Below are 24,708 nucleotides of genomic sequence, written 5' to 3'. Positions count from 1 at the left end.
CACACACTTATTAACTGCATGAACAGTTCAGCTCACATACATGGAACCCCCTCAAAAATAAAGAATCTATCACAAGAGTGGCACGTTAAGGATTCTAAGGAAATCCACAAAAAATGTCCTACTTAGGGCATATTGATTTTCTTCCCCCTAAAATAAGCATAATGAGGCAAAATGTCTCAGTGAAAACAAATAACACAGAAGCACAACTCTTGGAGGAAAAAATCTGATATTTACCAACAGTTTGGGGGAGGTGGGGTGTGAACACTTAAATGATGCAGTCCATAACATGGATCTGTAGCGTGTCTATGTCAGGCAGAACTTCTCCACATTTGGGGCACGAATGAATTGGAATATTCCGCTGTTGCTGCTGCCTCCAGTTGGTATCCTCATCTCCTGAGAACAAGCATTGAATGAAACACTCTTCCATTTCTTCCATGTTGCAAGTGGCTTTGTTTGTTTGATTTTAATAACAGACAATTAATTTTAACATCCATTAAACTTGGCAATTGGTACCCAATGGGGAGGGAATACAGGTTTTTTGGGGGGTCTTTAACTTAAGAAATCTACACACACACAGAAAATGTGCCCACGTAGTACCTGCTATCCTACTGCTGTAGGTTTTGGGCTCTAGTCCAGGTTTTTAGTATGTGAAAATACGTGGTTTCAGTTCTAGGTACAGAACAAGACAAGGTCTAATACAAACAGGAATATTTGAGAGAAGAAACAAGATACATAAGGATATGAGCTCAAGAGGAGAGAAGGTGGAGAAAATAACGAGTGGCACACAGAGAGGTTTCCTAGAACAGTATGAACCCTCTCAGAAGCAGAGATAATAACCATGTTCATTCCGCCCATGCATCTGAGCACCTGGGAGGTGGAAGAGAGGGGTACAGAGATGAAGGGGACTTCAGGAGAGAAAAGCGACAGTGGGTGTGTGTGAGGGAAGGGCCACACTGTGCCACGTGAGGCAGGTTAGCGGGAGGATGGGAAAGGCACCAGGCTCAGACTGCTCTGTGCAGAAAGGCCGCCTCATGAGACCCACAGCACCTGGGAGGAGTTTTGTGGATATGTAAGGGCTGCCCAGGCAAAGTGAGTGGGGAGAAAGAAGGGAAGTATGCGTTGTGTCATTCTGTCCAATTTTAGAGCTGGCCCAAGGTTCAAGTCTAAATTAAAGAATGCTTGAAATAAGCCTTGACTCTAAGAAGGTCCCACATGCAAACTAATCGATGTTGGAAATGACTTTTGGCTACCAGGGCATCTCCTTGATCTGACCTTTCTGGACCAGTGCAAACCATTTTGGTCTCAGAACTTGCAGTCGGCGCCCAATGTTTGCTTTGGAGGCTGATCGTGGAGGTAACCTTTAACCTTCAATTCAATTCAATTATTTGAATTGAATAATGGAGACTATGGTAGACAGTCTGTGTTCAGTGAACTTCAGAAACACCACTGCACAGAAATACTGATCACAAGCTGTGATTTCTAGAAGCATGGATCTTTCTAGTGATCTCACGGTCCTAGATCAGGAGTCAGTAAACTTTTTGTGTGGGCTGCAGTTTGCTAAACCCTGCTCTGGAGGGCAATAGGCCACTTATTGGGGACTGGTGATTCTTCATTTTAAACTTTATTTCATCCATCTTTGCCTTTCCTTTCGTCCTGTCTAGGTTTCGAGACTCAGACTTGAGCCGTCGTATGAGGTGGTTAATGGGTTCCCTCTACCTTCCTGCTCTTTGCTATAAAGTAAACTTTGTTTTTCATTGTTAACCCATCACACTCCTTTGTCTTTGACCTTTTATTCTCATACCGTACTGACTGAAATCCTAGCTTTAAGGTCAAGCTTAAAGTCGGGCCTTTTCAAGGCCTTTCTCAGCTGCCCTGGCCCTCAGGGATCATCCTTCCCTCTGACCTTAAGTAGCATTATCTCTATTACTTAAATCGTATCTTGTTTTATGAGTCCATCTTCTTATGCGCACATCCTGTCTCTCCAACCAGACTATCAGCTGCTTCAGACCTGACCATTTCTTCCCTCGTGCTCAGCTGAGTGTCCTATTTCTTCGTACCTATTTCTTCCCTCGTGCTCAGCTGAGTGTCCCAGACCAGGGCAGATGCTTTGCTGGCCACGGGTGACCACAATGATGAAAGAGAGTGAACAGGGGCTACTGTCTAAGGCAGCTTTGTTACGAAGCTAAAAAACTAAGATCAAAATCTGAAGACAGTCTGTGGAATATTACGTTGTAGAAGAGAAGAAGCTTAGTAGGAAAGTCATGAATAAACATGTACTTTGCGATAAGTTTTGGATTGTAAGTCAAAGAATGTCTGTTTTTGTTATTTTTTTTAACGTAAACAGGCATTTGCCTTATTTAATTATGACCAAGGAAAATCTTCCTCTAAGAAATCCAGACGCAAGAGACTGTCCTTTTGGACCCAAGACAATGTCGCACTTTTGATATCAGAGGTAGATGGGTGTTCCTGGGATATTTAAATCAGGTTAGAGAAAATGTCTGGTGGTGCTCAAGTGTAGACGCAGGTTTGACAGAAGAACACAGCTTTACCCTACAACGCTCAACATGCCTGAGGCTAGTGTTCATGTCAGTCCATGTGCTACCTCTACATATGCCCCATGAATGCGGTTGATTTTTAACCTGAGTTACTACCTCTAACATTACTTAAAAAATTTTTTTTTTAACATTTATTATTGAGAGACAGAGAGAGACAGAGCATGAGCAGGGGAGGGGCCGAGAGACGGGGAGACACAGAATCCGAAGCAGGCTCCAGGCTGGGAGCTGTCAGCACAGAGCCCGACGCGGGGCTCAAATTCACAAACCACGAGATCGTGACCTGAGCCGAAGTCGGAGGCTTAACCGACAGAGCCACCCAGGTGCCCCTAACATTACTTTAACTTATTTTTTTCCTATGAAAGAACTTTGGTGGGGGGACAGGGGAAGAAGGAAGGCGAAAGGGATACTCAGAGAAACTTCCCCAAGATTGAACAGGTGACGATACATCCTGCTTGCTTCCTTGCTGCTGCTGACACTGTGATGTTTCAGTAATCGGTTGGTATATGGAAGGGACTCAGACTGGTCCACCATTAAAAAAATGTTAAAAAGCCAGTTTTATGTGAAATTTGGGATGGCATCCTAAACCCAGATTCTTTTTAGTGGCAGCTCTGTCAGTCTTCAATCCTTTGAATTCTTTTTTTTTCTTATCTAGACTCCAGGATAATACTTCCCTTTCAGTGATGTACTACAACACAGGGATTTATTATACATTACAAAACATTACTATAGTGTATTAAAACCATGTAATAAACACAGCACTGTTAGTAAGTGTCAAGACTGATTTCACTCAGGCAACTAAAATCTGGATGTGGCACATAATTAGATGACAACTTATTACATGCGGTAGCGTGTAGTGGTTAAGAGTCAGATAATCTTGGGTTTTCCGTGTCCAGTTCAGCCCCTAACTAACCTTGTGATCCTGGGTTGTTTAACCTTGTCTTCTGGAGAACTGTGAAAATATATAACTCATGAAATTTTGTGAGGATCACAAGAAATAATGTGTATGAAGTGATCAGGACAGTGTCTATGTACAGTAAACTCAGTAAATGCTAACATTATTATGTGCATAACACCAAGAAATGGGCGAAGATTCAAGTTCTGGGACAGCTTATTTAATACAACGCCTAGATGCATATTTAGAACACATCAATAATTATAACATAGCAGATGAGTCCTATAAGAGGAACAGAGTACTTTGGAAATTCAGGAAGGAGAGGTTACATTCTGCTAGAATCACAGGGATAGTATTTGAAATGGGTTTTGCAGACGGGGTAGGGGTTCACTGGAAAGAGACAGGAGGGGGACAGGGACGTGTGTGAGGGAAAGATGCCACATAGGGAAGTATATGCAGGTATGCAAGCCTATGACGAGTTCAAGGAACAGGGAGCGATTCTGTTGGCTAACAGCTGTAGGGAATTCGAGGGGGAGAAGGTTAAAAGTTAGGCTATGCCAGGCCTTAACTGCCAGCACGAAGAGAGTCTGGTGTCTGGAGTCAGTCTGTAATGGATGGAGAATTAGGGTACTGTGAAAATAAGACTGCGGGGTGCTACATTTTTCACAGTCTGATCTGAAATTCATTTTGTAGAATGTAGTGAAATTGTCTTCAAGCGTTCTCTTCATAGAATAGTTATCCCCTGGAGCCCTGAAAACCAACAATCACACGGGACTCACCTCTCTGAGCGAGGTAGGCCTGCTGGTCAGGGTCACTTGTTCTTGCCCCATGACGGCTCTGCATCTCCATCAAGGACTGCCTACTGGGATGAAAAGCAACACTATAGTGATGTTTTAAAGCCCTGAAATATGACAACATTAAGCAGACATTCAAGAGCAATATGGGGGGGAGAGAGCTGAAAAAAAATGCAAGTTTCATAAAAACCAGAACTTAAGGGTTAACTTGAGTTTGAAATATTATTGGTAGTAGCACAGTGTAGTAAAAGAAAATAACAATTAAGATAAAAAAATCAGTAAATAAGCAAACTGTCTCTGGATAAGGAAATGGATTAGAAAAAAGGGGCGTATTTCTAAAAGAAGACACTATAGGGCAATTCAAGAGAATGAAATAAATCTGCGCGCACACACACACACACACACACACACACACACACACACACCCAGAGTCCAAAATCACAGTGTTCCATAAAACAAGCTGCAGAACGAGACCTAGTAATTTTTTTTTCTTTTTAGAGAGAAAGAGAGAGAGCACGAGCGAGCGCAATAGGGCAGGGTAGAGGCAGAGAGAGAATCCCGGGTAGGCTCCATGCCCAGTGCGAGCCCAACATGGGGCTCGATCTCACAACCGTGAGATCATGACCTGAGCAGAAATCAAGAGCTGGACGCTTAACGGACTGGCCACCCAGGCGCCCTGCAAACATATTACAGAATTGTTTCAAGTGTTAAGAATATTGACCCCCGACAGCGGCAGGCTAGAACCTGGGAACACACAAGGCCTGAAAGCAAAGAACACCTCAGGTTCCCGCGAGACGCCACCAGGCCTTGTTGTAAGTCAGGCTGAGTGTCTGAGTGTCGGGGACGCAACCAAGTGAAGTGAGCCCAGAGTACTTCCTGCAGCTCGACTGGAGAAGCACCTCTGACCACCGCCTGCCCTCCACCCGCGCCCCGGGCTCCGGGTGTGTGGCCTGAGCCCTCCCTCCCCTCACCTGCCTCCATCTTCAAAAACGTTATTCTCTTTCAGCAGAATTGCCAGCTGCAAAGCCAGCTGCTCCTTTTCTTCGTGTATTTTCTCTCTTGCCGCTCTTTCAGCATGAAAGTCAGAACAGTAAACTTCCATCTGGAAGAAGGTAAAAGACACAGAAGTTACTGCCTGGATGGATTTGGATGCTCCACAGTCACCTGGGGACAGGGCGCGGAATGGGTGCTGCCTCCTGGGATGCACCTTGTAAGTCACAGGTGCATCTTCCTGCTAAAAACCAGGGTGGTGACCGTGACCTTCCAACCACCTTCTGACAGAAGACAAGCTGTGTGTGTGTGCACTTTAGACAATTAGAACTCGGCAATGACACCAAGGTAGGTGGTTTAAACACTGCACGTACCATTCATTCAGTAAAATTCTCTGAATTTTTAAAAAATTTTTTTAAATGTTTACTTTTGAGAGAGAGAGAGAGAGTGAGCGGGGGAGGAGCAGAGACAGAGAGGGAGACACAGAATCCGAAGCAGGCTTTTAGGCTCTGAGCTGTCAGCCCACAGCCTGTATGGGGCTCGAACCCATGAACCACGAGATCTTGACCTGAGCTGAAGTCAGATGCTTAACCGACTGAGCCACCCAGGCGCCCCAAAATTCTCTGATCTTTTGAAAAAATAATATGCAGGGTTAGCTTAATACAGCACATGGTTTATTTACTCTGTCAGGTATGTTTATGAAGGCTTTCCTTAAGTTAAATTTTAAATGGTAATAGTAAATAGATGGTATTTATTGAGTCCAAACATGCACAAAATCCTCTGTTGGGTGCCTACATTCCTATCTTATTGCACCTTATCAAAAATCCTGGGAATGTAGCCTTGCTATGCTCATTCTACATTTACAAGTTTAATAGCTCTTAATCTTGGTAAGTGTCATACCAGCACTTGAACCGAGACTGAAGCCCAAACGCCGCTTCCCACAGTAGTAGCCAGCCTCCACGATGGCTCCAGGGACCCTCAACTGTTGGTATTCACACCCTTACGTGGTGCCCTCCCACGATGAACAGGGCCAACCCACGTAAGCACTAGGGTAGCGCAGAAAGGACGGTGCGTGGCTTCTGAGCCTAGGTCATGAAAGACACTGTGGCTTCCGCCTCATTCTCTCCGGGGTGACCTGCAGTGGGGGAAGCCAGCTCCCATGTCACGGGGGTGCGCAAGCCAGCCCGTGGAGAGGCCCGGCGGGGTGAGGAACTGAGGCCTCTCGCCCACAGCCATGGAAACGGGTGTTCTAGTCCATCCTGAGTGCAGCCTCACCAGGGGCCCTGAGCCGGAATCACCCTGCTAACCTGTTCCTGGAGGCCCGACCCACAGAAATGCTGTGAGGTAACGAATGCCTGTCATTGTTTTAGCCGCTAAATCGGAGGGTAATTTCTTACCTAGAAACGTAAACATTATGCCACGATAGCGATCTCTTCACTGTTACAAAGTTACAAAGTAAAAATGGGCTACTTAATAGAGAAATGCCCATTGCTCTAACAAAAGCAGGTTTTTTTCCCCTCACATTTTATGGTTTCACTGGACGGTCTGGTGCACTTTCCACACGTGATGTGCTTCCATAAAATTTAAACAAAATGTGTCGGTGGAAGGAATATAAAATCCAAAAATATACCCGAAACACCATCGCCTTCCCATGTGAGACCACAACCGGGGTCGGCGCCACTGAGCTCCGTCGCGACGCGGCTCACCTGAGCCCTCAGGACGGTCATGGTCTCCAGGTCCTCCTCCTGCTTCGCGATGGTCTGCTTCATCTCGTCCATCTGAAGCTGCTTGGAAGCCAGTGCCTTCTCGGCCAGCGCCAGTTTCTCACTTAGTTCTTGTAGTACCACCTTATCCACTTTTTCTGACTGCAAGAGACAAGTGTATTCTAGAATGGTTGCGACAGGATCCAACCTGCTGTAGTAAAATATTAAAGGAAGTTTTGTCTGTTTTTAAATGACAGGCTCTGAACTGTTCTGTTCATTGGCAACGGTAACGTGCTCAGAAAGTTGTATTCATTTAACTCACAGCTTGCAAATGATAATTTCTTTTTTTTTTTTTTTTTTTTTTTTTTGAGAGAGAGACACACACACACACACATACACACAGCGTGAGCAGGGGAGGGGCAGAGAGAGAGAGAGACAGAATCCCAAGCACGGTCCACACTGTCAGCACAGAGCTTGATGTGGAGCTCGAACTCACGAACCGTGAGATCATGACCGGAGCCGAAATCAAGAGTCAGATGCTTAACCAGCTGAGCCACCGAGGCACCCCACAAATTATAATTTCGTAGTTTAAAACAATGAAAAAACCCCACTAAAATAAGGGAAATAATAACAAACCTTGATCTCAGTGACGCTGTAACTCACTGCTACTGTTATTTTCCCCACTAATGTTACTCTTACTTGGTGAACTCAATGGAAAAGAAACGTGTTTAAGTTAAAAATTTATCCCATCACACCTGTCAGAATGGCCAGTATCAAAAAAGACAAGAAAGAACAAATTGTTGGTGAGGATGTGGAGAAAGGGGAACCCTTGTGCGCTGTTGGTGGAAACGTAAACTGGTGCAGCCACTTTGGAAAACAGTAGGGAGTTTCCTCAAAAAATTAAAAATAGAACTACTGTATGATTCAGCAATTCCACTTCTGTGTATATACCCAAAGAAAATGAAAACACTAATTCAAAAAGATATATCCACTCCTACGTTTACTACAGCATTATTTACAGTAGCCAAGATTAGGAAGCAACCCAAGGGTCCATCAAAGAAGTGATGTGTATATATGTATATGCACAATGGAGTATTAGTCAGCCATAAAAAGACTGAAATGTTGCCATTTGTGACAATATGGATGGACCAAGAGGGTATTCCGCTAAGTGAAGTAAGTCAGAGACACAAATACCATAGGATTTCACTTACATGTGGCATCTAAAAAACAAAACAAATGCACAAACAAAACAGAAACAAACTCATAAATACAGAGAACAAACTGGTGGGTGCCAGAGGAGAGGGAGATAGGGGGATGGGCGAGATAGGTGAAGGGGGTCAAGAGGTACAAGCTTCTAGCTACAAAATATAAGTAAGCCAAGGGAAAGCACAGTACAGCGTAGGGGATACAGTTGGGGTTAGAACAACACGGGGGTTAGAGGTACTTACTCCTGCATAGTCACAAATTTACACATAACTTTTGACTCCCCAGAAATTTAACTAGTAATAGTCTATGGTTGACTGGAAGCCTTACTGATAATTTAGTTGGTTAACACATACTTTGTGTGTTATATGAGTTATATGCTATATTCTGATAATAAAGTGAGCTAGAGAAAAGAAAATGTTATTAGGAAAGTCATAAAGAAAAAAATACATTTATAGTACTATACTTCAAAAAATCTGCATATTAGGGGGCACCTGGGTGGCTCAGTTGGTTGAGTGTCCAACTTCAGCTCAGGTCATGATCTCGTGGTTTGTGAGTCTGAGCCCCACATCGGGCTTGCTGCTGTCAGCACAGAGCCCGCTTCAGATCCTCTGTCCCTCTTTCTTTGTTGCTCCTCTGCTTGTGCTCTCTCAAAAATAAACACTTTTTAAAAAATTTAAAAAAGAAATAAAAAAGCTGCACATTAAGTGGACCCGTGCAAACCCCTTTTGTTCAAGGGTCAACTGTACGGTCAATACTATCATGATAACTTTGTAAGGTGACAGATGGTAACTACAATTATGAGCATTTCAAAATGTGTGTAAATATCAAATCACTATGAAAACTGATCTGACATAATATTGCAACTATACTTTAATTAAAAACAAATACATAGGGGCACCTGGGTGGCTCAGTCAGCTAAGTGTTCGCTCTCGATTTCGGCTCAGGTCATGATCTCACGGTTTGTGAGTTTGAGCCCTACACTGGGCTCTGCACTGACAGCATGAAGCCTGCCTGGGATTCTGTCTCCTTCTTTCTCTGGCCCCCCACCGCTCACTATCTCTCTCTCAAAAAGTAAATTAACAAACATTAAAAAATAAATAATCAAAAAAATTTACTAAGTCTTAGGAAAGACTTAAGAAAGACTTAAGAAAAATGAAAAACAAAGAGTACATTTATAAGCATATAAACTCAAATTCAGAGCTTCCATGATCTTTACTTATTTATCCCAGCTTTCTTCAAGTAAAACTGACAAATAAAACTAAGATATTTAAAGTGAAGAATGTGGCAATTTGACAGGTGTATACAGCATGACAGGGTTCCCCCAACCAGGTTAATTAACATCCATCACCTCACATATCTACCCATGTTTAAACTGCCATATCATGGTGGCATTATACTAATGGAAGTTGCAGTCTGGTGAGTCCAGGGTCTCAAGGTCACTGACAGTAGCAAGCTAGCCCCATGATAGCTCAACGGACACGACCCCTCCAGGGGCAGCCAGTGGTCTCACCGCGCCCCGCTCACGTGGGAGCCCATGCTGGTAGCTGTCCTACAGACCCACCCGCTGTTAGAAATCCTAAAAGCTTACTCCCCGACTGTAGGAATCAGCACCATCCCTGCACGCGAAGCACGTTACACATAGGTAGAACACTGGAACTCACATGCACTCGGACATGAGAAATCAATTTTAAAATGAAGGGCACCCTTTGAAACCAGACTTAGTTAAGGATTGACAACTACTTTACATATAAAAATGTTTAACAGTTTCTTTTTATTATGAGGCTACGGAAGTAATTTTCTTCTATGAGTACCTCTTTCCTTTTTAGTTCCTCGATCGTTTTCAACGAATTATTGTATTCTTGAAGAAGCTTGTTATGTGTCACCTGGAGAGTGGCTACCTTGGACCTATTGAAAAAGACAGTAAGAAATGGAATCTTGGGGGAGATATCAGAAAAACTTAGTCTTGCTTTCCAACCCCCTTCTGAACACTCAACTAGCAAATTCTTCTCTCCTACCTTTGCCATCCCACCACCTGCTAGCATTTTCTTACTCTCAAACAATCTTTACAAAAAAAAAAAAATCAAGATTGATTACAAGTCACGTTAATAATTCTGTTATAATAAAACAAATGTTATCTCCTCAGAAAAATCTCCTGTGCTCCTTCAGATACATAAAAGAAAATCTTTTAATGTATTCTCAAATCCTACTTCCAATCTGATAAAAGTGCTGTCCCTATTTTCTTCCAGCAAGTAGTCATTTGGTCGTGGCTACTCACTTTTCATCTTCAGTTTTAGCTTGCTCCATTTTGATTTCTGATCGCATGCTTTCCACTTGTAGTTCCAACTTTTTGTTGTTATAAACAAGCTCTTGCTTTTCATTCAGCTCTGATGGGGTTGCAGAATTCTTCCTTTCAAGGGCCTGACATCTAAGAAAGATCGATATTTCATGAGGATGAACGACGCTCCTTCATTTCTCAGTGGCTCTTAAATCCCAAGACTATGTAGCAAATACAAAGAAATTTAGGATTGCGTTTTTCAAGGAGTATTTAGCAATGCAAACTAAAATATTTTATCCTCCTTGCTTCTTTACTAGAAACAGGCAGTATTTCTAAACCCTCGTGACTAAACATTAAAAAAAATACAGATCTTTTCTTGGAAAGTAAATTTACATATTTCGGAATCCGTATGCCTAATGTAAAAAAGTAGAGATCTAAGACCACACAAGCCTTATGCGGTCATGTAAAAACTGCCTTATGTAGTCATGTAAAAACATATTTTTGTTCTTCAGACACAGACTAAAATAGTAATTGGCTAAAGGTCCTTTTCACATACTGATCCATGGATATTGTCAATATTTTAAAAAGTTATGGGTTCTGTTAAGCACAAAGAATATGACTTCTGACAAAGTTTTTTTTTTTTAGTGTTTATTTTTGAGACAGAGAGAGACAGAGCATGAGTGGGGGAGGGGCAGAGAGAGGGGGAGACACAGAATCAGAAGTAGGCTCCAGGCTCTGAACTGTGAGCACAGAGCCTGACATGGGGCTTGAACTCATCAACCGGGAGGTCATGACCTGAGCTGAATTTGGATGCTTAATTGACTGAGCCATCCAGGGGCCCCATGACAAAGATTTAATAAGGGAAAAGAAAATGTCCTAAGCCCTCTTAAAGATCAGAAAGAGAATTTCAGTATAATAATAGTAAATATGAAACTACGGTGGCCATATGCAAGGCATTAACGCCAAGCGTGTCAAACATCTCAACATGTTACGAAGTAGGGATAATGACACACATTTTACAAATGATGAAACTAGGGCTCAGAGAGGTTAAATAACCAACTTGCCCAAGCTAATACCACAAATGAATTGTAGATCCACATTTCAACGAGGTCAGTTTGTCCAAAGTCCCTAGCTTTCGCTACCCTGCTGTGCCAGATTACCAGAATACTGTTTAGCCTTGGTAAATTTAACTCCAAGGCAACATATGCTCCTACACTGTGCCGGGAATATGCTTGCCAGCCAATCCCAAAGAACCACATAAACTTCGCTTTTCTAAATTCTGGGTAACTCGTTACATCAAGAAAAACAAGCACATGCAAAGTTCTCAGTGTAAATAGTAGCCTTCATAACTGATTGAAAATGATTTTCTTTTCCTCAATAAATCTCATTCCAGTTCTTTTTGCTCTTTGCAGCTTTCGTTTACGTGTCCTGGTATCAACGCTGTTGACTCAGGAAGGTCACGGGACATCTGGCTTACTGCTTTTTTACAGGTCCTCACGGAGGCTAGTGCATTTCACTGACACCCGCAAACAGCTGAATCAGATTTCCCCGCAACCCCCCCCCTGCATTTTAGTACAAGTATTTCACGTGAACCTGTGCATTCACCTCAACATTCATGTTTTCCAAATTCAGATTTTAATTAGGTTTCTATTTTTCTTTCAGTAACACAGTAGCGAAACCATGTTTTTACACGGTATTTTGTAAAAATGTACACTTTCCGAAGAAGAAAAAATTCATCCCTCGCTCTTACTTCTCTTGAAGTCTCTTCTTCATTAGCTCAGCTTCGCTGAGTTTTGTATGAGCCTCTTGAAGCTCCTTAAATAGGGTGGTCACCTGAAGGTTCAATGTCTCCACTTCGCTTCCAACCTGTCACACAGAAAATCCCAAGCACGCACATGCAATTCACATCAGAGATCAAACGAACCTCTTTGTGAGAAAACAGTGTGAACCATTAGTGTCCAACTAAGACTGATGGGTGAATTGATTAAACTTTGGACAATGAACACCCCAAATATTGTACATGAAAAGAAACGTTTTAGATACAACTCTGTCACCTGATAGGTCTGTATTTACTAGTACAGTTTATATTTCACAATGTGTAATTTATATGTATAATCACTAATAAATATAAATAGATAAATATAAATAAGTGTAACATATATATGTATACACAAAATGCTATTTTTCTTACATAAATGATCGATTCGGATGCACTTGTGATAATGACTTTATCATAATTAATTTTTTTTCTTATAGAAATCGGTGGAGTTTATTTAAATGGAAGAAAAACGTCTCCTCTTTGATACTTGGCAACCCAAGAACCTCCCTTCTTAAGACTTGTAGGAGCCAAAATTCTAAGGTTTTGACTTTTAAATAGAGAGAGGCCGCAGGCATTTTAGGTTTTGCTAATTTGTGCTCGTCCTTTATCATAACTAAGTTAATACTGATCACGGTCCAGGGGATCACAGAACATAGTGGTGTCCGAGCACAATCTAATTTATCCAGACAGCAACCCATGCCCATCCATATTCCCTGGCTGATTTATGTTTCCAGTTTACTCCACTTTTTTCACTGAACCGCCTTTTTCCCGGCAGTTCTGGCAGAATTGCTGGCAATGAGTTTTACGTTGCCTTGGAAGTCTCGGTACTTCTCTATTACTGACAAATGATTTTAGTCAACCAAGTACGATTACGCCCAGGCTGCCTCTTCATCTCTGTGTTTTAAGTGGTCGTCAGTCTCTTGAAGTAGGAGACTCAGCCCCGGCCATGGCATATGGTAGGCACTCTGCATACATTTGCTGAATAAATGAATCCGCTGAGGTGAGCATCTTACGTCCACGCTTGTCACGTGGGCAACTGCAGCCCTCACAACTTCCTGGCTTCGCCAGCCTTCCCTAAGCTGAAGACCATGTGGCAGGCTCCAAGGGCACATCTCTGAGCTGCCACGGAACACTGGCGGTACAAGCTTTTCATTCAAACTATGTCATTCAAACCAGTAGGAGGGTAGAACCAAAAGCTTTTAATTCGATCTCGAGTTTCTGGGTCATATTCTCAAATGATCTTATTACAAAGTGGACAACATTCCTTTCTCCATTAGCAGGCCTGTTCACTCAGTAAGTTAGGAGAGAAATCAGCCAAGAAGAGACAGGGGCGTGATTCCCTAGAATCACTGGGATGGGAACACATCTCCCTACAATTTACTATGGATGAATTTCAAATCGGGACATGGAATAGGAGAGAAATAGAATATATCCAACATTAAAATTATTTCTATTTCTAACGCAAAGAACCCGACACAAGACTCGACTTCAGATACCACGCTTTGGGCCCTCGGTGGGGGGTGATAGAGTCTGAGAACCTGAGTACCCACGGTTTCTGGGCCTCTCTCCTCTTCTTTCTCTTTTTCTTTGCTCGTCTCTGTCTGGGTCTCGACTTCCGCATGATCACTGGCTTTCTTTTCAAAATATGAAACTCTGAAAAAGTGCAGAATATGGAAAAGTTACTTTCTCTGTGGCTTCAAGAAGAGAAGCAGTTGTGGAAGCACTAAGAGAACACCGTTTGAAATCGATAAGAGATCTGGGGCTTCAAAATCTCTCTGCACTTGCTACGTTAACTTTTTTGGGTTTTGCTCTCATCCTAAAATTGGCTAGAATTGATTGAAGGGATGGGTTTAGGCAGGGTAAAAGGCATAAATCATCCCAAACACTGAAAAACACTGCCACTTTTCACGTAACAGTAATATGCAGAAATATTTTTAAAATCTGTGTTTTTGTGTGTACGTAGGTCATGCATGTGTGTTACAAGAGTGTGTGTCCCTTTATAAGGATTCAGCAGAGAGAGGATGCCTTTTTAGGACACATCGAAGGTCGCAAGTCCCTAAAAACACACAAATGGACAAACCTTCCTCCACTGAATCATAACCACATGAAAGCCAGCCCAGCGCAAATAAAACAAGAAGAGATTTCTGGTTAAAGATGGTATACTGAATACACGCATGTAATTCTTGTCCCACCCTGAGCCCCACCAAAATGACTTTTAAAAAGCCACGTATGAGAGAAAGGGAAAGGAAATAACAGCAAGAAGATTTGGGGGGCACGGCTACGAGTGGGAACTGAGCCAACAGAGCTGGGTCTGAAGCCAACAGTAGGGAGAGCCAGTGTGAGGTCATCGACACTGTGGGAACCAAAAGGCTCAGGAGTCATCGAAACCAGGTACCTTGGGATCTGGGGACAAAGATGGGGCCCGTTTAAGAGGGACTACAAGATCACAAAATAAAGGGTTTCTGGAGTCAGACATTAGTAAGAGATGAGAAGTGGGTTCTTCTATAAGGGGAACTTACACACAGAACACTAAGACCCTCAGCCACCTATTCCTACTCAAGGACTTTGACATCTAGAAAAGTACCTTCCAGGCAGGATGCTGGAAGAGTCTTCGTTGGAGTACATAAGGATACTCCAGCATAAGGGAAAAGATTTAAAGTTTCTGACACAGAGCTTCCCCGAGAAAACCTCCCAGCCAGATCTCCTGAGATGTGGACCCAGAGCTGCAATCAGCTTCTAATACCCTATTATCCTGCTGAATCTGAGCAAACAGGCAAGACTGCTGGACATTTAAGGGAAATCTTAATATGAAACTGAAAAGAGTAATTTACTGAAAACAGAATATGCCAGTGGGGAAAAAAAAAGTAAAAAAAAAACAGCACTGATGAAGGATCCTTAGACACATAAACACTACAACCACCAAAAAAATGGAACACAATAAAAAAGATTCTCTCCTGCAAAAAAGGAAGATGAAAGTTGATCAAGTCTATCAGAAAGGAGAAAGAAGAAAAAAGGAGAGCTAGAAAAAGGGAACAAGGAGTTAAACCACAGGAGATCCAATTCAAAAAGAACAGTGATGCTAGAAAGAGAGAACAAAGAAAACTGAGGGTTAGAGATAATTACTAAATGAATTCAAGATCATTTTTAAATTTTTTTTTAATGTTTATTTATTTTTGAGACAGAGAGAGACAGAGCATGAATGGGGGAGGGGCAGAGAGAGAGGGAGACACAGAATCCGAAGCAGGCTCCAGGCTCTGAGCTGTCAGCACAGAGCCCGACTCGGGGCCCGAACCCACGGACCGTGAGATCATGACCTGAGCCGAAGCCGGACGCTTAACCGGCTGAGCCACCCAGGTGCCCCTCAAGATCATTTTTAAAGAACTGAAGGACATGAGTCTGCAGAATGAAAGAACCCAAGAGTGTCCAGAACAGACAGATGAAAAACAGGTTCACCACCAAAGCATGTGAGAAGTCTCATCACCACAAACATGAAGAATCACAATGGCACTGGGTTTCTCAGCAGTAACACCAAAACCGAGGGCACAAGGAAGCCACGTTTTCGAAAAGTGGAGGGAAAATTATATCCGATTACAGAATTCTATACCTAGCCAAACTATCCATGAAGTATAAAGGCAGGAGGAGAGATTTTCAGATATGAAGGTGTCAGAAAATATACTGCCCATAAATTCTTTTTTCAGTAAGTCGGTGGAGATATGGTGGGCTTGATTTGAAAAGAAATTAAAAAAAAAAAAAGCATAGGAAAGGCATTAGATTCAGGAAACAGGTGATGGAACACAGGAGAGATGAAGGAGTTCCCCAGGGCAAAAGTAAAGGGAGGTGCCAAGATGAGTTCAATGTAGCAGGACCTGGGAAGCAAGCAGGCCAGATTGCAGCAAGAATACTATTAGACTACTAACACATCTGAGAGGTTTCCTTGTTGGGGAAGAGCATGGGGAAACTAAGCAAGTTTTAAAAATGTAATTATGCATAGAGACAAAAAAAAAATAAGTTGTATAAAAAAAGGAAGAATGTTCAAGGCACAGAGCAGAGCTCAACTGAGAGCTCCATGTGCATGTCTAATAACATCAACACGGAGTACTTATCTCACTACATTTCAACATAGCCGATTTTGGAGGTGGAGCAGGCAAGCCAGGTCCGGAAGCATCTGTGTGCGATGACAACGAGGGGGGTGAAAGACAGTTAAATCTCCATCTTTCAGAGTCGGAGGTCAATAGATTGTGTTCACAACAGGGGGAAAATTCAGCAGCAATTTGAGCCCGGTACATGGAGGGAAGCATCAAAATGGCTGGAACCAATGCAAATTGCCAAACCTAAGGGGCTGCACGGGCACTCTTTCAGGCCAAGCCAAATAAATGGGTTAAGGGCCAGCTGGTGCTGGGTTGATGGATGAGCCTTCATTACACTATTCACATCCGACACAGGGCTCCATGGGAAAATTCTTCTCCAAGGAAAATTTTCATCTTGGACTGAATTTCTGTGCTACCTCTCGATTCTCTTGGGCTACACTTTCTACACACTTCTCCCACTTACCTGCTGTCAGTTTAAGTTTGTTTAGAAAACAAAAATTGCATGAAATACTAATCCTGGAAAACAATGGGGGAAAATAAGACAAACCTATTGGCTTCTCTCCCCACAAATCTCCTAAAAATTTTCAGAATAAATTTTAGACTGTTTATACCCTTATTTCTCATGATTAATGAAGAGAGTTGAAGACTCACTTGTTTGAGAAAAACACATGTTAGGTCTTGGAATGTGTTTTCATAATTTCCTATAGAGCATGAAACCAAAGCAGGCTAACCAGGTTTCTCAGTTTCAGTCCTGCCTTAGCTAGGAGAAAATCATCATCCTGACACTCACCTAGAGAACATTAGTCTTGGTAACTATCACTGACTTCCCGGTTGTTAAATACAGAAAGAAGGCTGGCACACAAAGTAGAAATTCAATGCGACTGGGAATGGGACCCTTCACAGGTGTTCAAGGGGAGAGACTAAAAACAGCCATCTCAAAGGCAGGCCGGACTTCCTAAGGCAGGCTGAAGGGCTGTGGCTGCAGACAGAGGGCTGTAATTATTTTGGAAGCAGGAATTATATATATCTCATATGAACGATCAGGATGTATAATTAGCAAATTCCTAAGTTCCCACTTCCACCATGAAAGCTGATCATGCTAAATAAGGATGAATTACTGGCTATACCTAACTTCTGAGAATGATGTATGGAACATAGGAGGGGTAAACATGACTATAAAATACAAACACACGGATTACTCAGGCTACTGAGGGCCTTCCTCAACACGTAACTCCTTCCCTTCAAAAACCAGCTGTGATAACTAAGGTGTAAAAGGAGGGCATTCATCCATCCATTCCTTTGTTCATTTATCTGTGCACTGTTAACTATGCTTTTGGGATTTGTCTAATAGATAGGACAAATATTGTGCTCCATGAGAATACATGGTGCTAATCTCCTAGAAGTCAACCTTTGAAATTTTCTAAGGGACAGCAGTAGCATATGGTGTAAAATCCTAGGATTTAGAGGCAGCATGCCCTTAGCACCTTTGAGAAGCTATCAGATAAATCACCAGACAAAGGCCAATGTGTTTTCCAGATTAACCTCATCTGAATAAATAACATAGGTTTCACATTTTAAGATCTTTCTATAGTTAAAAATTTTAACTGCTTCAGTTAGAAAGTACTTTTTTTTTTTTTAAGTTTATTTTGAGAGAGAGAGATAGAGTGAGCAGGGGAGTGAGCTGTTAGCAGTGCCTGACGTGGGGCTTGAATTCATAAACCGTGAGATCATGACCTGAGCTGAGATCAACAGTCGAATGCTTAACTGACTGAGCCACCCAGGGACCCCAGGAAGTGCTTCTTATAGTGCTAGAATTTTAAGAGCAATAAGGCATCTATAACTTCTGAGAGAATTAATTATATTGTAGTATATTTATGATTAAATGTTGCAATCACTGGAGTCCTAAAACTACTGTGTAACCTCTTCCATGTCTTACGTGATTTAGCATTTTGCACTTCTAAAAAGTACATTTGCACATAGAAATTTATTGACTTCACAACTCTATGCCGTAGATGAATTTTACCCCAAAGTATTTGTGTGTGTTTACACGTCTACCACATTCTATGAGGCTGGTATCTCCCTTATACCAAAAACAGACACAGGCATCACAAGAAAAGAAAATTACAGACTAATACCCCTTATGAATAAAGATGCAAAAATCCTAAATAAAATTTAGCAATCCAAACTAGCAACATATAGAAAGGATTATACATCATGACCCATGGGATTTACCCAGGAATGAAAGGTTTAAGGTTTAACATGTGAAAATCAATCAGTATAATACATCATATTAACAGAAGCTTTAAAAACCCATATAATCATTCCCATAGACATGGAAAGCATTTCACAAAATCCAAAACCCTTCATGATAAAAATTGTAACAATCTATAACTAGAATGGAGTTTCTCAACTTGACACAGCATCTATGAAACCTTACAGCTAACATTGTATTTGATGGTAAAAGGCTGAAGGCCTTCCCTCTAAGGTTAGGAACAGACAAGCATGTCTGCTTTTTCAACTTATATTTCACATTGTGCTAGAGATTCTAGCCAGTGGAATAATGGAAGAAAAAGAAATACAAAGTATTTCTTGTTGGTAAGGAAGAAGTAACACTATCTCTTTGTAGATGATGTGATCTTGTATAAAGAAAATCCTAAGGAATCCACTAAAAAACTAATACTGCGAATACGTGAGTTCTAACAAGGTTGCAAGCTACAAGATCAATATATAATATACAAAAAAAAAAAGCCAGTGATATTCCTGCATACTACCAAAGAATACTCCAAAAATGAAATTAAGAAAACAATTTCATGTATACAGTTCTAAAAAGACCAGAACACATAGGAACAAATTTTGAAAAGCAGTGTATGACCTATATGTTGAAAACAACAAAACATCACTGAAATACATCACAGCTGACCTAAATAAATCCATGGATTATCTTTCATGGATCAGAACATTTAACAATGTTAAGAGGGCATAACTCTCCAAACTGAACTCCAGGGTCAATGCAATCCGTAACAAAATCCCAGCTGGCTTTCCACACCACCGCCCCCCACCCCACCCCCAACAGAAACTGAAAAACTTATCCTAAGATTTATACAGAAAAACATGAAATCCACAGTAGCCAAAATAATCGTCCTGATTATTCCTGATTCCAAAATTTACTACAAAACTATAGTAATCAAGACAGTGTAGTATTAGCAAAGAATAGGCATATAAATCAAAGGAATGAAATTGAGGGTCTAGAAATTAATCTTTACAGGTATGGCCAACTGATTTATTCCAAGGGGGGCAAGACAGTTCAGTGAGGGAAAGAATGGTCAACAAATGGTGTTAGGATGAATGGAAATCTACACATGAAAGAATGAAGTTGGTCCCCTACCTCACACCATATACACAAATGAACTGAAAATGGATCAGAGACCTAAATGTAGGAGCTAAAACTATAAACCTTTTAGGAGAAAACATAGGAGTGAATCCTCATGACCCTGGATTAATCAATGGCTCCTTAGATACAACACCAAAAGCATAAATGACATAAGAAAAATGGATAAACTGGACTACATAAAAATAAAAAAAAATTTGTGCTGCCAATGACAGCACCCAGGAACTGAAGAGATAATCTACAGAATGGGAGAATATATTTGCAAGTCATATACCTCATAAGGGATTTGCATCTTGAATATATAATGAACTCTTATAACTCAGTAATAAAAAGGCAATCCAATTTTTTTAAATGGGCAAAGGATTTCAAGAGATGTTTCTTCAAGGAAGGTATACAAATGAGCAACATGAAAAGATATTAGTTGTTAAGAAAATGAAATCAAAATCACAGTGAGGATGTGGGAGAAAGTCGAACCCTCATATATTGCTGGTGGAAACATAAAATGAAGCAGCCAATGTGGATAACAGTTTGGTATTTCCTCAAACTATTAACCACAGAGTTACCAATGACCCAGCAATCCCACTCCTGGGTATATAACCCTAGAGAATTAAAAAAATATATGTATATATACCTCCACACAAAAAATTGTGCATGAATGTTTAAAGCAAATATTATTCACAATAGGCATAAACTGCGAAGCAAAACGTTCACCAGCTGATAAATAAACAAAATGTTGTCCAGCCCCATGGTGGACTGACTCTTTCTTGGCAACAAAAAGGAAGCGAAGAACTGACACACGCCACAACATGGATGAACCTGGAAAACATGCTACATAAAATAAGTCAATCACTAAGGTGCACATATTACATGATTCCATTTATACGAAATGTCCAGAAAAAGCAAATCTGTGGAGACAGAAAACCGATTACCGGGGGTGGGGAATGAGGAATCCATGTCAGTGGGAAGGGGTTTCCTATTTGGTGGGAAAAAATGTTCTAAAATTATAATGTGGAAATGGTTACATAACTGAATATTCTAGATGACACTGAAATGTATTCCTTAAGTGGATGGATTATCTGGTATCTTAATCACATCTCTCTAAAGCTGTGCCAGGGCATGAATATTTCAAATTACCTATTTCATACCTTTCTTTGGCTTCCTTGAGTGCAATTTCAAGTCTCTCCACCTTCTGGTTTCCTTCCCTTAGACAAAGCAGGAGCTGACTCACAGTTAATTCTTCAAATTCCAAATAATTCCTGGCACCGTCTGCAAATTTGCTCCTAGATCAAAAACAGCATACAGATTAAAAGGTTTTCATCAGAAAACAAAAATGTCAAAGTATCTGTGAGTATAACTGGAACCAACTTAAAGGAACTGCTTCCCAGAACACTTTCCAAATAACGCTCATTTACAGACCAAACGCAGCTGGCCCTGCGCCCACCAGGGCCCCACTCCTCCATGCTTTCTGGGAAGTACATGCTCGCTTCCTCCAAATGGCCGGTGTGCCCACAACATCAGACCACAGGGCCCACAGGACCAGAGGTGGCCCTGGTTTCCAGTGCCTGGCCTTCCTAGAGAACCAGCCTCAGAGAGGACCACAGTCATACAAAGGACACAAGGAGGCCTGCTGCCTGTGACACGCAGACCACCGGCCTTTCTCCTGCTTGACGTTCTCAAGTCAAGAGAAAAAAATCATTTTTGTTTTTGATTTCAAATCATTAGAGCAGAGAAATGTAGGCACTGTTGGCATGTCAAATATTTTTCTTGATTTCAACTCTGATGGAATCAAGAAGCAGTTCATCCACAAATAAAACCAGGACCACCGCTGTGGTAACTACACCTCCCGGGTGACTGTGCCGATGCTCATGGCATCTAACCAAGTTCACATGTCTCATAAACAGTCAGGATTAAATGCCGGTTCCTGACTCCAAAGCTCAAACTCCAAACCCAGAAATCAATCTATGACTCCTTGATATAATAATAATAATAATAATAATAATAGTTATGTTTATTTAATGTTTATTTTTGAGAAAAAGCGAGAGAGTGTGAGGGGGGGAGGGGCAGAGAGAGAGGGAGACACAGACTCCAGAACAGGCTCCAGGCTCTGAGCTGTCAGCCCAGAGCCTGATGTGGGGCTTGAATCCACGAACCATGAAATCACAACCTGAGCTGAAGTTGGATGCTTAACCCACTGAGCTACCCAGGTGCCCCACTTTCTTTTTTTTAAATGTTCATTTATTTATTTTTGAGAGAGAGAGAGAGAGAGAGAGAAAAAAGAATGAGTCGGGGAAGGGTACAGAGAGAGGAGAAGAGAGATGCCTAAGTGGGCTCTGGGCTAACAGCACAGAGTCCGGTGTGGGGCTTGAACTCACAAACTGTGAGATCATGACCTGAGCGGAAATCAAGAGTCCAATGCTTAACCGACTGAGCCCCCCGGATGCTCCCTTAATATACCTTCAAACAAGGCAAGGAAGCTGTTAGTGACAAGAACTGTGGCCTGGGGGCACCTGGCTGACTCAATCAGGAGCCTGTGGCTCTTGATCTCAGAGTTTTAAGTTTGAGCCCCACATTGGGTGTAGAGATTACTTAAAAATAAAATCTTAAAAAAAAAAAAAAAACCTGTGGCTTAAAAGGGGAAGTGGTTTTGGCAGGTGGATATAAATGAGGAGGAAGTGGCTTGGAAATTTCAAACAGGGCTTTTTTCCTTCCCACCACGTTCAGGAAAGTCCTCCGATACTAAAAAAGCAACATGGGAGAAAGCCGCGGAATTGTTAAGTAAAAAAGGGATAACTTTCATTGATGCCAACTGCCCTGTTGGATGTAAGAATATCATCTAACATTTATTTTCTTCCCTGTGCAAGAGCTTGGTAACATAATTGGAAAAAAAAAAACACCACCCATTTTGACGTTTTATAAATACACTAAGTTCTAGAAACAAAAGGTATTAAAAGCCTATGAGAGAAGAGATTCCTAGAGACATTTTCAGGTAACTGTCTCTTTCAAATAGACTAACACGGCAGTAATCCGCTCACAGAGGATGAGCCAACAGCCCACTCCGTGTGAGTGCAAGGCGCAAGAACCCAGATTGCCCAAGTCCTCTCCCATCTCTTCCTCCGAGCTCCCACCCCACCCCCGCCGCCACCATTTAAGATGTCTGCTTCCTAGTTATCTACCTGCAACAGGTCAATTTGAGACTCCACATGTAAGACCTCCGGAAAGTGGGTAGGACAGTGACTCAGGGCACTAACAGTCATCCCTAGAGAAGGTTACTCCCTATCAGTCACCCTGGCTTATATTTGGGACTGATCAGGGAAGAGAAAATGCTAACAACCCCCTTTATCAAGCTGGACAGCTTGGTCCAGGTCAAACTATACTGATAAATTGGGAAACAGAAGTCTTGATTAAGAGCGAGTTTGTTTTCACTTCTCATCTGATGGGAGTTGAAACACATCTAAACAGAGAGGTGAGGGGGAGTTAGCCTACAAAGGCACCCAACGTTGTTTTGATTATCAGCCAGTTGGGGCTGCAACATATTAAGTATCATTCAAACCGAACATTCTTCAAAGGTCCTGGTATAAATTAGTAAGAATTGACTTTTGCAGCCCATCATGTTTGACCTCCGAGCAAGGGTGTCTCCGACGGCCTTAGCCCTTCTTCACCTACGTGTCAACGGAATCAGTTCTTGTGGGCCCAGGACTTGTCTTGATTTCTTTCAGTGCCACACCTGCTTCTCCTTCCTGTCAAGGCAGAAATGAAAGGGATTTGACATGATATGTCTGCGAGAAAAATGCTTTCCCAGAAGAGAAAAAGGCAACAGATCAAGAATTTTGATGGCATGCCACCCAAGGAATCTACCAACATTTGAATGTGAGATGTTTAAATTAGGTCACTGAAATGGAACGGAACTTTACCCTTCCCTCACCCTGCACACCCTGTCAGGATTATAAATATCTAGGGCCACGGCGTGAAGGTTGGTCTCTCATCCCGAGCAGTCAACCTGACCCCAAACACATGAAAGCTTATCTCCTCCTTCTCCTTGGCAGTTCCCTTCTTTCCCAAATAAAGGTCACACGGAGCTAGTGACAACTCCACACACTTTCCCTATACAGGCCTTTAAAATGCACGATGTCGGAACTTGCCGAAGCCACGTTGAAAAAGAGGCTGCTTTCTGTGGACAAGGCTCACACAAAGCCCAAGGTTGGCTCCTATTAGAAATTCATACACACCGTGGGCCGTTTAAGGGAAGAAGAAGTCTAAGGCCCGTTAAATGATTTGAAAGACACGTATATTCCAATGAACTTGCAGGAAAAATCTTCCGAAAATGCACAAAGATAGTTAATTCTGATTGTGTACGTTCTTCCTAAATCTTAGGCAGAGTTTTCTGGTTCACAGAAACAAGGCAAGAAAAGCACATTTACGCTAAAAATAACTGTCACTATCAGATCAGTGAAGGAGCATATTATGCTAACCACGTGCCCTAAAGGAAGAAGCCTCATTTGGAAACTTCTGATATGTTCTTGGGACTTCCTGAATTTTGCCAGTTATTTGCAGAAGGTGAAAGCTGTTTGATCAAATTTGTTTCATAATCTTTGGTCATCTGCAGAAAGGGCACTCTCTACTCTGGCAGAGCGTGCTTTCCACTTGGTATTTTATTTATTATTTTTTTAATGTTTATTTATTTCCTAGAGAGAGACAGACAAGACAGACAGACAGACACAAAGCGTGAGCAGGGAGGGGCAGAGAGAGAAAGGGAGTCACATGGTCCAAAGCAGGCTCCAGGCTCCAAGGTGTCAGCACGGAGCCCAACGCGGGGCTTGAACCCACAAACTGTCAGATCATGACCTGAGCCGAAGCCGGATGCTTAACCAACTTGAGCCACCCAGACACCCCTCCATCTGGTATTTGAATTCTCCTGATTTCAGCTGCCATTAGTGCACCCAAAGATTTATTTGGGAGCAAGTTTGGCAAGGTTATCGAGAGTCATCTCCCCATCCTATT

General features: G+C 42.0%; 1 protein-coding gene across 14 annotated transcripts in view; it reads right to left on the bottom strand.

Moving 5' to 3' along the window:
• Nucleotides 1-209: 209 nt before the first annotated feature.
• Nucleotides 210-24,708, bottom strand: part of OPTN (optineurin) — a 39,283-nt gene continuing 14,784 nt past the window's right edge. For 4 of the 14 annotated variants that reach the window (XM_045465061.1, XM_045465063.1, XM_045465064.1 and 1 more), the window contains exons 5-15: nucleotides 23,374-23,447; nucleotides 20,856-20,990; nucleotides 13,773-13,887; nucleotides 12,166-12,281; nucleotides 10,416-10,565; nucleotides 9,952-10,045; nucleotides 6,938-7,096; nucleotides 5,213-5,343; nucleotides 4,227-4,309; nucleotides 3,466-3,504; nucleotides 210-393 (exon numbers count right to left, since the gene is read on the bottom strand). In XM_045465061.1, the coding sequence (XP_045321017.1) occupies nucleotides 266-393; nucleotides 3,466-3,504; nucleotides 4,227-4,309; nucleotides 5,213-5,343; nucleotides 6,938-7,096; nucleotides 9,952-10,045; nucleotides 10,416-10,565; nucleotides 12,166-12,281; nucleotides 13,773-13,887; nucleotides 20,856-20,990; nucleotides 23,374-23,447 (1,224 nt within the window). In that variant the 3' untranslated portion in view covers nucleotides 210-265. The remainder of the gene's footprint in view (nucleotides 394-3,465; nucleotides 3,505-4,226; nucleotides 4,310-5,212; nucleotides 5,344-6,937; nucleotides 7,097-9,951; nucleotides 10,046-10,415; nucleotides 10,566-12,165; nucleotides 12,282-13,772; nucleotides 13,888-20,855; nucleotides 20,991-23,373; nucleotides 23,448-24,708) is intronic. The other 10 variants (XM_045465067.1, XM_045465068.1, XM_045465072.1 and 7 more) reach the window with 7 other exon arrangements.

The sequence above is a fragment of the Leopardus geoffroyi genome, chromosome B4 (assembly GCF_018350155.1).
Source record: "Leopardus geoffroyi isolate Oge1 chromosome B4, O.geoffroyi_Oge1_pat1.0, whole genome shotgun sequence".
In the NCBI taxonomy this organism is placed as follows: Eukaryota; Metazoa; Chordata; class Mammalia; order Carnivora; family Felidae; genus Leopardus; species Leopardus geoffroyi.
This window is presented reverse-complemented; position numbering and strand designations above follow the sequence as displayed.